Source organism: Typopeltis vanoorti, chromosome 24 (genome assembly GCF_054136105.1).
Source record: "Typopeltis vanoorti isolate ZY-2024b chromosome 24, IOZ_Tvanoo_1.0, whole genome shotgun sequence".
In the NCBI taxonomy this organism is placed as follows: domain Eukaryota; kingdom Metazoa; phylum Arthropoda; class Arachnida; order Uropygi; family Thelyphonidae; genus Typopeltis; species Typopeltis vanoorti.
Window position 1 is genome coordinate 22,471,116 of NC_143572.1, and position 13,532 is coordinate 22,484,647.

A 13,532-nucleotide genomic window follows, 5' to 3' on the forward strand; every position below is an offset into this window, starting at 1 on the left:
CAGCTATCCTAACCATCGCGATGCATTTACTTGAGTATTTTTCCATTCAGTGACGTCATCGTTTGCAATTCTCCTTTGACGAGAACGTCATATTTATCTACCATGTCTGGCTTTCCATGAAACATCGTTTTCTTTTGCTTGAAATCCATTGGAATAAATTAAAGGTAGCATAATTTATAGCCATGATAACTTCGTGATGTGTTATCAAACAGTTTTCGGACTTCATCGAAAGGAAGAGTCACCTGCCCGAAGTCCGTAACAAATTCTTCCTATTTAACTGGCAAATATTCACGCCATCTATTCATTTAAAAATGTCTTTCTCTAGCGATCATCATTAGTCAGTTTGTAACTTCCTCAATCTTCTCGTTGTTGCGCTGTGGTAGTAGTTCTTATCTGGTATGCTTATTCAACATCCGGGAACTTTATTTATGTGACTCTCACTAATGAAAGGTTTTATTAATTATTATTATTATGTAAATTTTTAATATATCAGTATCGTGTATGGGCTAAGGATTTTTGTATGAATTTTTCTTTATTTTTTACATAGTCCAGAAACACTTGCTCTAGAGACCGAACATGAAATTTTTCCACTTCAGGCCTCCAGATAAGTGGGATGATGGTTTTACACTAATGAAGTTCACTTCTCATTTAAAGACCATCATAAACATCTATATCCAAGCGGGGATTCGGAAACCCCCCCCCCCCCCAGCCTGCTGGTTGGAAAGCGGATACTCAATTCGTCCAACCCAGGCTGGAACAGTCAACGCTAGTAGAGATGTGCATCTCCTTGACAGAACATTTATGTACGGCTGCATAGAACGACCCGGAAGATATACGAAAGTGATGTTTTAGTTTGAATTTCCCTTACTAGAGGGTAAAAGGATAATCTTTTATTATCCTTTTATTATTTTGAAACCTAATAAAATATTATTTTAAACCCTTTAAGTATTTTATTTTATATTATGTATAATATTTTATATTTATAAAGTTTTATATTATTTTATAATAAAATAATTTTATTATTTTAAGTAGGTGGTCAGGTTAAAATATAAACTATTAATGATGAAATATGAAAGAAGAAAACAGAGAGAGAGAGAGAGAGAGAGTACTTTTAAGATAGTTGTGAATAGATTTGCGACGGAAAAACACTCCTTCACCTTTTACCGTCATCGAAATGATGTACGGAGGATAACTCCCTGTTTTTACTTCTTCGTTTTATTATCAGGCAGCCAGCCGATAGAGAGCTCTTCTGTTTCCTGAAATTAATTATCCTCTGCCAATAAGAAGCGTTGACTCAAGAAAGACGAATACGAACTGCAAAGAAAGGATTTTAGGATCCTCCCGAAGTTAGGCCTTCACTTAGCAACATTGATTTGTTTCCTTGGTTCTCTGCGCGTACTAAATATAGGTAGTCAATGTCGCAGTCTCTTCTGTTTTAGCAGTAGAATTTGTCTGCAGTTTACTCACCTCCTACAATAAGAGCTTTCTTTCTCTAGATCACGACGAACGAACCGCTGACCTATCGCGAGAGGATGGCGAGCGTCATCAAGGCATCTCGATCAGCGCTGTAGGTCCAAGTGCTCCCGCCTACAACGAGGTCCCGATTTATTCCTGTCATCCGCCAGGCCAGGAAACCATCTACGAAACATCGGCCAGGTTGCTCTTCATGGCAGTCAAGTGGGCCAAAAATCTTCCTTCGTTCGCCAACCTACCCTTTCGTGACCAGGTAATGATCTGATCGTGTGTGTGTGTGTGTGTGTGTGTGTGTGTCTTAACCTCTCCCTAACTTTTGCAATAGTATATAGCGATATACTCCCGCCTTTCTTTTCATTATTTAAAAAAAATAATAATTTTGTTTGTAGCAAATGAAAACTTGGCTGTTTTCATTTGCTCATGGCTGCGAAGGAGAAAAGTGTGTCAACTTGGGATGAAGATGATCACTTATGATTGCCTTCCAATACAACAAGTGGAACCCAAACCCTGCCATGAGAACGCCCCCACACCATTACTGAACCACCAACACCTTTCATAGTTGGAAACAAGCACTCTGGCTGGTAAGCGTCCTTTGGCTTACGTCACATACATATTCGCCCTTTTGCAGCAAAAAGTGTGAACGTGGATTGATCGGACCCTATCACATTCATCCACTGTTGTATGATTCATTGCCTGTAATCTTTGAACTGTTGGACGGGAGTGATCAAAGGCTAATGCAACCCCACCGTCATATCCTACTCTGTGTAGTTCCCAGCGCAGAGTTTTTGTCGAAATGGATTTCTCACGACTGGTGTTGAATTTTTTACACAATTGCCCAACAGTAGCCCCCTTATTTTTCGTCGTACAGCGCACTAATGTACGAACGTCCCTGTCTTACAGTAAGCAATTCCCTCCACTATTATGTTTCGCTGATGATGTTTGTCCTGGCGATTGCCATTCTGACATAACCTTAGAGACTGTTCCTCAACCGTCATGTGCAATTTCAGCTGTTCTGGTCACAGATGCACCTGTCAGCGTGGCCCCAACAATCGCACCCCCTTTCAAAGTCACTGAGGTCCTCTCTGGATTCCATTCAAACATGCAATAAATGGCGGCAGGCCTCCGTTTGCCTTTATACACACGTCCCTAAGAATGTCAGGAGTACATCTGCATATCAACTGCATTTGTGTTTGGTGCTTAGTACAAGCTGCAATGCAACTACCGATAACGCGACACGATAGATCAGTGTTTTCATTTTTTGAAAAATGGTGTCTATTTTAGACATAATAAATTTTTTTGTTTGTTTTTTGTTTATGAGATAACATTTATTTAGCATATCTTTTTTGGTGGTATGAGAGAAGCATCTCTCATATCGTCTGGACCTTTTTACGTATGATAACAAAGGTCACACGAGCGGCTTAACCAGAGGATGGTCATGGAAAATACTCTACAGCGGTTTGAAACTGCGATTATCTAAAATTGCCAGGAAAAGATCTTCAAAAACATTTATATTAAGCCTTAATGTGAGAACTTCCGCGTCAAGGGTTGACTACAAAAGATACGAAGAAACTCCAAGTAGATAACGGACTTAAAGATTGGAAACTTATTTACTCGTAATGGGGAAATCAAGAATCCATGGTATGGATTAGATACTCCGAGGCCAAACATAACAGAACTTAAGGGGAGGGGGGTACTCTGAACACACAGACATTCAGAAAATGAAAACATCGGAGAGTATAACAATGACCATAATCCAAGTCTATGCACCAACAAGTTCCCGTAAGGATAGTAAAGCTGATGACTTCCTACAACATGGCAAATACTGCAATAAATGAAAGCAATCAGCTGATCAATACTAGTTTAAAATGCAAAACCTCTCAGGAAGACCGAGATAATAAGAAATGTAATTTTAATACAGGTCATAGACTAGTTAGATGCTCCATAGAACCTTGCCTTAACAAGAACTGAAATAAATGGTTAAGAAAAAAATGTTATCCAAATATAATTCAGAACGGTATTAATGCATACAAAACTAATCTCAACAAGGAACTGCAGAAGAATAGATCTGAGAAAACAGACAGATAGACTTTTTGGAAGTTTTTTTCTACTTGGTTAGACTATAATGAATTTAGTTTAATCCTTTATCCAAGTGTAAGCAAATAATTTAATATTTATTTATTTTAATTTAATAATAAGTAATTTAATAATAAGATGAGACATCTTTTGGAAACTCGTATAGATAAATATGACTTCTCCATTGTTTCCTAAGGAAATGAGAATTATTGATCAAAAGTACAGAGTGACTAGTAAAAAAAAAACCCGAAAATACTGAACATCTCAACAAACTCGTAAAAAAAGAGAGAGATCAGAAAAGACGAGAAAGGCAAAATGGCAAAAAAAAAAGGGTGACTAATGGTAAAAGATGGATCAACTAACTAAACAACGAAAAAAGGAGAACCCACGACAACTGAGAAATCATAAAAATGACAGAAGAATCTTTTTATGTATAAGAAACTGTACTCTAACTCTAAATTACTTGCTTGCGTCACCACAGGCCCCTGTTACTCAAGAATACAGACGAATATATGCGCGGAACTGTTAAATTTTGGACTAGAAGAATCGCTATCTGTTTTTAATTATACTGCTAATATTAATGAATCCATCCAAGATCAGTAGTTATTATTGAAAAACAGAAAGAAGACAACAAAACTCTATAGATCACTTTTACCGACGACAATAAAGCATTTGAATCCATAACCCATTGAAATGAAATGCTTTGCTGAAACAAAAATTGTCAAACATATGAAATTAATCCAAGTTACTGAGAGTAAAATTCCCAATCAATAAAGATAGGTGATTTAATAGATAATAGATTGCTTTAATTTTAGCTACGCTTAAACACGTGTTCAAAGAAATTGCCATCTTCTCAGAAGAGCTCAATGGAGAGGACTTCCAATAAAGGGAAGCTGTTTCATTATATACAGTAATTCCACTTAATTTTAACTGATTGAAATAATTAAAGGATTATGATCTAAAAGTACAAAAGGTTTATCATGCTTTATGTTAATATAATAGGAAATATTAAAATAATTAAATAATTATATAAATATTTTAAGTAAAATATAAGTTGCAGTATTGTTCTTAAGATAAAAAGAGAAAATTGTTCTTGAAAAACTGTTTAAAAGTGCTTAACCTGGTAGCAATGTAAACAGACATTTTTTAAATAGATTGAGAAGCTAACCCTAATCACTTTATAATGGATTATATTTTCATCTTGGGATAACCTTTCTACTTATCGATATATTTCCCTTCTCGTGCATATATTTTATTAGATGAATTATCAATTTTGTTTCAGTTACCTAAGATATCTTTCGAAGTAAATTGTATAAACAAATTAGAATCGCCTGGTGGACACTTTATTATCAGCACATAAAGAAAAGCTTGCTGAAGCAAGGTTTTCTTTATGGGGGGGGGGGGGGGACCTCAATGTTTGCGTTTTGAATCTAAAAGAAAGGGGAAAAAATAATATATAATCATATAATTTAGCAACTCACTATAACATAACTTTTTCTCTCCCATTTATCCAACAAATTATTCACATAAATCCTCCCCCCACCTCGCTCTGACAGTTAGCCAGGACTTTACTTATTAACAGTTTATTTACAAAATGTTTCTTCTTTATCTTAGGAATAATACTCCAACTAATATTTTACTTTTAATTTTTACAGAATAATTTAATTATTGAAATATTTACTAAGATTCTGACATAAAAAGAAACAAACCTTTTATACTTTTAGATCATAATAATTTAATTATTTTAATCACTAGATAGCACAGTGGAGGAGATCAATCGACCGTGAGATGCGGTGATTGATTCATTCAATCCAATACTCTTGGAGGGTAATGGATGGCAATGCTATAGCCAATGAAGTTCTAACTGAGGTTCGGCTATTGCTGTTACCCTCCTGCCATGATCAGAGCTTTAATAGCTCAATAGCACCTTATCCCTACACTGTCCGCTACAGATAACGGGGAATATGAAAAGCATTCTTGCTTCGCCCCTTTAAGCCAGTCCTTATAAGGATAAGCACAGTGGATGCCTGCGGATGATCTTAGATGCCCCATGGTTTGTCAGAAACACGCAGATCCACAGAGAAACCGGAACCCTTGACATCCGTTCTCTCCTTCATGACCATGCGGAAAAGTTCTTCAGCAAGGCACATTTTCATCCCAATCCACTAATCAGACAAGCTTCCAGTTATAGTGAACATGACTATCAAAAACACAAAAGACCTAAGGCAATCCTGCTTTCAGCAGAACAGAGCTAACTCCATAGTTCACAAAATGCGAGCATAAGTCTCACAACCTCCCCCATCAAGCTTCTCCACACAGATAAAGGGGAAAATACAAAGCATTTTATGCTTCACCCAGCAAGCCAGTAACGTTGTTGTTGTGTAGTACAGAGGAGAGTGAGGTGTAGTATCAATCGACCGTGAGATGCGGTGATTGATTCATTCAATCCAATACCCTTGGAGGGTAATGGATGGCAATGCTGTAGCTAATGAAGCTCTTACTGAGGCTCGACTATTGCTTTTACCCTCCAGCCATGATCAGAGCCTTAATAGCTCAATAACACCTTATTCCTACACTGTCCTCTACAGATAACGGGGAATATGAAAAGCATTCTTGCTCCGCCCCTTTAAGCCAGTCCTTATAAGGACTAGTACAGAGGAGATCGGTAGAAGAAGATTACCCTTGGAGGGTAATGGATGGCAATGCTGTAGCCAATGAAGTTCAAACTGAGGCTCGGCTATTGCTGTTACCCTCCTGCCATGATCAGAGCTTTAATAGCTCAATAACACCTTATCCCTACACTGTCCTCTACACATAACGGGGAAGATGTAAAGCATTTTTGCTTCGCCCCTTTAAGCCAGTCCTTATAAGGATATAAGTACAGAGGAGATTTGGAAAAATTCTGCTGATCGTTCCTTCGTAAAGATCATACTTCACAGGATCATTTCTGTAGTATGGTTAGCGTTCATTTTTGTGAACTTTTCTCCTAGGTTTAGCTAAGCAAATTGTTTAGCTAAGCGCAAATTGTAGTATAGTATATGTTAGCTCAGTTATTATCGACAAAGTGTCTCATAGAGGCACTTGATAATAAACTACAGCAGCAGATACAGAATAAACCCCGGACTGGGGCAAGAATAACACACTCGATGGTGGGAATAGCTTAGCCCCCCCCCCCTCACCAGCCATAGCTTTGCCGCGTACGCGGACCCTTGGAATCGAAGTTGAAGCTGACTTACGACCTCGATGTTTGGCCAAAGCCCTCATCGAAAGCGTCGGCGCTGAGCAGATTTTTGGTTTTACTCCCTTTGGTGGTGGCCGCTTCCAAGTAGTAGTAAGGAGTGAACAAACAAGAGACAAACTACTTGCAGGATTCGAGTGTAATGGAAAAACAATAGTTCCATTTTTGGTAGGGAGCATTACCGAACTACTTAGAATCCCCAGATTCCCTTTAGAATATATTGAAACCGATGTAAAGATCATCCACGAAATATTCGGGAAATGGGGCGTTGTACACAAGGTGGAAGTCCTAAATGACGCAGAAAACCCCAAATGGAAATCGGGTGAAGTCCACATCTCCCTGGAGATGAAAACACCCCTTCCCAACTTCATTATTATTGGATCCGCCAGAGTAATGATAAACTACCCTGGTGTAAAAAAACAATGTTTTAGATGTGGTGCCTTTACTCACCTTGGGGCGGACTGTCCTAGAGTGAAATGTAAAAACTGCCTCAAAGCAGGCCACAACCAAGAAAACTGTGAGTCAGCTCGCCTGAAATGTGGGGTTATTGACCACATAGTGGACACATGCCCATCCAGAACCCTTGCAGAGAGGATGGGTGGTGCAATCACGCCAGCAACTCCACCAAGCAATGGAAATGACCCAGCACAGAAAGCTTCTCCTCCTTTCGAGGCTGCTCCTGATATAACAGAAAACCATACCTCCACGTCTAAGAAAAACCGTAAGGGGGAAAAAACTTCCACAAGTAGTAAAATCCAACAAGAAGAAACAGTCGTTATTGAAACCATCAATACCAATATAGATACTAATACAGATATAGATAGGGAAGAAGGAAAGATGGAGGTGAACACCAACACCTCCAAACGGCCATTAAGCCCACAGGAAGAAGAGTTGGTAACGCCCAAAACAGCAAAAGTATCCGAGACCGCCCACTCAGAAGTCCCTCACGCGAAAGCAGGGGAGACTCTCAGCCATCTCATCAGAGGTATCCCAGGGATGGCGGAAAAATTCAAAGAAGCGATGAAAAAAATAGGAGAACCTGAACTCCTCCTCACAGGAGAACATCGTCAGCGCAAAATGGGGTGACATTTTCGTTGATGACATCAGCAAAGTCACCCCTGAGCAGGTAGTGGTAGCCCAGGATTTAGACGAGGAGGCAGCTTCGGCGTTCTTCATAGCTCTCTGCAAACTAGACATGGCCAAGGGAAGCGAGGTGGACAAAAGAATAATAACTGCCCACAACAAAAGAAAGACACAGTAACCACCTTGTGGGGTTTCTGTACACAGCTTCACCGGTTTCAGCTATCACAGGTGGGGGAGGACCTGAGAACCCGAGCGGCGACGGCTTACATTGAGGCGGTGCAGTTCCTTGTGAGCTGCATCACTCGGGCCAGATCCTTCCTCCACCTCTAAGTTTAACTTCCAATTTTTGCTTTTCTGTGTACTTTTTTTTTTGTTTGTTTTGTTACATGTTTCCTTTTTAGGATTTTTCCTTTTTTTGTAAAGTGAAAAATCAACGACCGTTTTAGGAACGCCCCTTGGGGGCAAACAGCTAAAACAGGTCAACTGAGGCCTCTTTCACCTACTCTACCACTATGCACTCTATCTTTATTTCCTCTCCTACTATCTGCTGACTCTCAGCCTATCTTACTCTACAGGCCGATGATGAAGATTTGTTGAACTCACAAATTATTATTGTAAATAGTTTCTTGGTCTTTTGACTAAGATCAAAGTGTAGTATCGGTTCTTACAAAGTTTACCAAGCTAAGTGAGACTGTAGTATCTGTTCTGAGAAGTTAATAATATCGATTGCGGATTCCGCCGGGCTTTCGTGATATTATTAACGGACCAGCGACAGATAGAGCAAACACCTGACTGGGGCAATACCAAACCACTCGGTAGTGGCGGGAATAGTGTAGTCCCCCCCCCCTCACGAGCTATGGCCAATGTTTTGCCACGAACCCGGACCCTCGGCATTGACACTAAAGCCGATCTACGACTCCGACTTTTGGCTAAAGCCCTCATTGACAGCGTCGGTGCGGACCAGATTTTTGGTTTTACTCTCTTTGGTGGTGGTAGATACCAAGTTGTAGTAAGGAGCGCCGAGACTGGAGACAAACTACTCGAAGGCTTTCAATTTCAATATAATGGAAAGGAAATTGTTCCATTCATGGTGGGGAGCATTATTAAAAAATGCTTAAAATCCCCAGATTCCCCTTAGAATATATAGAAAGTGACGAAAAAGTCATCCACGAAGTGTTCGGGAAATGGGGTGTTGTACACAACATACAAGTCTTAAACGATGTAGACAACCCACAATGGAAGTCGGGCGAAGTAAACATCTCGCTCGAGATGAAAACAGCCGTTCCAAACTTCGTCGTCATTGGATCCGCTAGGGTAAATATAAAATACCCTGGCGTAAAGAGACAATGCTTCAGGTGTGGTGTCGTCACTCATCTTGGGGCGGACTGCCCTCGACTGAGGTGCAAGAATTGCCTCAAAGCAGGCCATTCCCAGGAAATATGTGAAGCAGCTTGCGTGAAATGTGGTGCCATAGACCACAAAATAGATACCAGCCCATCCAGAACCCTTGCAGAGAGGATGGGAGGTGCTATCACGTTAGCAACTCCACAGAAAGGACACAGCACATGAAGCTTTTCCACCTCTTGAGGCCACTCCTGTTGCATCAGCAAGTCATACCGCCATGTCCAAAACAACCAAAAAATTCCGTAAGGGAAAAAAAGCGGCCATAAGTGCAGACATGAGCGATAAAATCCCAATAGAAGAAACAGCCAATGTCGAAACTATCCTGGTAACTCCGGCAGAAGAAAGAGAAGCTACCAATGCTGAAATAGATATTGATAAGGAAGAAGAAGATGAATTAGAGAAGATGGAGGCAAACACCAACACCTCCAAACGGCTATTAAGCCCACAGGAAGAGGAATTAACTAAGCCCAAAACAACCAAAGCTTCGGAGCCCACCCACCAAGAAATCCCCCAAGCAAAAGCAGGGGAAACTCTAAAATTTCTAATAAAAGACATCCCCGAAGTCCCAGTCAAATTCAAACAAGCAATGGAGAGAATGGGTGAACCTGTACTCCTCCTCACAGGCAAACACGGTTCCAAGGTCGTTAGTGCCAAATGGGGCGACCTCTTCATAGAGGATATAAGAGAAATCAATCCAGAAGAGGTACAGGGAGCTCTGGATATAGAAGAGGAGGTGGAGATGGCCTTCATCTCCATATGCTAGACTTGAACCGGGGGAAGCAAGGTGGCCGATCAAATCTTAATAGCCCACAACAAACGGAAGTAGGGAGAATCCAATCTTACCCTTCCTTTCAGCTCACAGAGGAGGGGGGGTGGAGCTGAGAACCCGAGCGGCGAAGGCTTACATCGATGCGGTGCAGCTCCCTGTGAGCTGCACCGCTGATGATGAAGATTTGTTGAACTCACAAATTATTTTTTTATTTTTATTAGTGATACTTGTTGCAGGTGAGTTTTGAAGATCTCGACATTTTATGCCAATGCTTTTATCCAAAATTAAAAAAAAAAGTGGAGTTTTTCCGAAGTGCCGGCCAGGCTACAACTGAACGGTAAGCAGTTTTTTTTTTTTTTCTCAGCTTCTGACACTTTCGATAGACAAGGAAAAACAAATAAATGAGACGATATTTGAAGAAGTATATCGTGAATTCATCAGATTAGGCGAGCTGCTTAATAACAACTGGCTGGGATAGGTGGAACTTTATGATACGTTTCCTCTCGCGAGCGTCACAGGCGATGACGCCGCTAAAATGGAGGAACAGTCGGAATCAGTGATCTCTACTCCCTCAGATTTTGAAGAGGTCCGCGCACTCAAGAAGAGCAAAACAACAGTAGAACCTTTTTTTTACCTTGGGTATACTATACGTTAAAACCTTCGCATCTCTGGGTCTGGCTTCCACTGACGAGACCTCAATAAAGGTCGAAACCGGTCTGGGTAGTGGCCCTTTCCTTTAATGCATAGCATCTCCGCAAGGTGATGCGTTTTGCATTAAGGGAGATACTAAGGGAAAGTGATCAGAGGTTACTCCACCTTTACTACGAGTTGCTTCAGACCTGAACTATGTTCAGGAACAAACTTGACTTGTCTGTTTGCTTACTTGGGAAAAAGGATTAAAACCAAGTTTATAAAATTACTTAGTATCTTTAACGAACAGTAGAACCATCCAAAGATAAAGAAATGGAACAAGATGGTCCAGTTTCGGACTCCACTGCTTCTCCCAAAGAAAAGTTGCCTCCGATCATACTAAGAGAAAAACACAGATGGTCAGTTCTAAGATCTACAATGTCCACTTTACAAATTGATTACACAAAGACCAAAATGTGGATCAGGGTACAAAGATACAACCCGCCGCGGTAACAGATTACAGAAAATTAACAAAGGAAATGGACGTCAGAGGTGTTCAGTTCGGTACCATACCTTCTCACTCAGTTCGGAAAAAAATTTAAAAGTGGTCCTCCGTGGCGTCTGTGAAAACATTGATCCAGAAGAGATAGCTGCTGATCTTAAGATCTGACAAGACTCCCATGCCTTTAGTCCGTGTAGAGATCTATCACATTTACAAAAATATTTACAACTTACAATCAATCTGCAGGCTCACCATCATCACACCAGAGGCACTCCGGAAAAGGGCATCTTCTGGGCGATGCCACAGGCGCCAAAAGTTTGGCCACGCCCAGAAACCGTGTAAAGCTGAGTTTAAATGTTTGAAATGTGGGGATAGCCACCCACCCAATATCACAAAGCCAAAACCACCTCGGATAGATGTGCCAACTGCGGTGGCCCTCACCCTGCCAATTATAAAGGATGTACTCAGCACTCGAAGAACAGACGGTTGGAAACAGCTAAACAGTCCTCCTCTAACACAAGAATACCAGAGGCCCCTGAACCACAGCCGAAGGCTCGGCGGCCACAGTCGAAGGCCTTCAAAGATAGAGGTTGCCAAAGACAAACAAAAAGTTATGCTGATGTGGCCCGTACAAACAAGTCAACACCAGAACAGAATCAGCCAACAAACCTGACAGCTTTCATTACGGCCTCTCTCTAGCAAACATGCTACAAGACTTCAGCCTATCAAACCCTTCAGCAATCTCCACTAAAAGATTCATACGCGAAACACAGGCCATCCTCACAGCACTCGTAGATGAATAGAAACAAACTAATTCCAACCTCTCTTCAGATCGTTGCGTGGAACTCAAATGGCCTCAGAAACAAAATTTTGGAGCTCCAAGATTTTACCCATAGATATCAACCAGATGTTATTCTAATAAGCGAGACACATCTAAGACCCTCGGATAGCCCTAAAATAAGGGGTTATCTCTTATACAGAACCGACAGGTTAAACTATAGAGGCGATGGCACCGCCAATCTTCATTAAAAATTATATCAAACACCATTCTGTAAACAACCCTCCAACCACTAACCTTGAGGTCACAAGCGTGGAAGTATTCACTAACTCGGCTGGCAGAGTGAAAATCTACTCAGCTTACAACCCACCCTTAAAAACTCTACTGCATTTGATTTAAATGTCATCTCAGGCGTCAGAGAGTCCATCATTCTGTTTCCACCTGGAAATAATCCCAATTTATAAGCCAGGCAAAGACCCGCACCTGCCTTGCAATTATCATCCTATCAGCCTCATCTCCAACTTGGGTAAGATTGCAGAGAAGGTCATCCTCTCACGACTTCAAGCTTCAGTAAATGAACAAAACATCCTTCCTAAATAGCAATTCGGTTTCGGCAACACCATAGTACTACCCAGCAAATGCTCAGAATAGTTGAATATATTACCACCAGCTACAACGGGAGTCAATACAAGGGGAGCTGTTTTTCTTGGTCTATCCAAAGCATTTGACAAAATATGGCAATTCGGATTGCAGCATAAACTTATCTCAGCCGGTATCTCACTGAAAATGATACACCTAGTTAGATCATATCTACAGAATAGATGCATGAAAGTCAAAATCAATGGTACTACCTCATCCCAGCGCCATATCTTGGCCGGAGTACCTGAAGGATCCCTGCTGGCTCCGTTGCTATTCTCTGTATAGATGTCAGACATTCCGCGCAACCCAATGTCATCCATCATGGCCCTATATGAGGATGATACAGCATTATTAGCCAGATCTCTCCGGCTACAACTCATTACTAAAAAGCTTGAAGAAAACCTTCTAAAGTTAGAGAAATAGTTCTCCAATTGGAGACTACAAGTGAATCCCCAAAAAAACTCAGCCATTCTCTTCACGAAAAGATCGATATCTCCTGCAGGAGACGTCTTACTATTCAATACTAAAATTCCCTGGCAGACAGAAACAAAATACCTTGGTGTCGTGCTCGACAAAAAAAATTACTTTTAACCAGCACATCAAGACTACGTGTGTAAAGGCATCTAAAGCCATCGCCCAGATCCACCCCCTAATTAAGAGGAACAGCAAGCTAAACATCAGAATCAAATTGCTCTTATGCCAGCTGACGATTCGTCTCATAGTCACCTATGCTTCTCCATCCTGGAGCCATACCTCCAACACTAACATTCTCAAACTGTAACGTGTACAAAACAAGTGCCTGCGAATGATTCTAAACGCTCCCATGGTTCATAAGAAACAATCAACTTCATCGAGATACAAATATTCCTTATTTCTTCTCTTTCCTACAATCTTCAGCAACAAATTTTTTCCTAAAAACATCCATACACCCCCAACGATCTCG

At 40.8% G+C, this 13,532-nt stretch overlaps 1 protein-coding gene and 1 pseudogene across 1 annotated transcript in view; both read left to right on the forward strand.

Moving 5' to 3' along the window:
- The window catches only part of LOC150092996 (photoreceptor-specific nuclear receptor-like), a 119,739-nt gene that overhangs the window by 59,349 nt on the left and 46,858 nt on the right, over nucleotides 1-13,532 (forward strand). Inside the window, exon 5 of the mRNA XM_090414125.1 lies at nucleotides 1,497-1,726. Coding sequence (XP_090270251.1) covers nucleotides 1,497-1,726 — 230 coding nt within the window. The remainder of the gene's footprint in view (nucleotides 1-1,496; nucleotides 1,727-13,532) is intronic.
- Nucleotides 8,486-8,606, forward strand: LOC150092998 (U2 spliceosomal RNA; annotated as a pseudogene).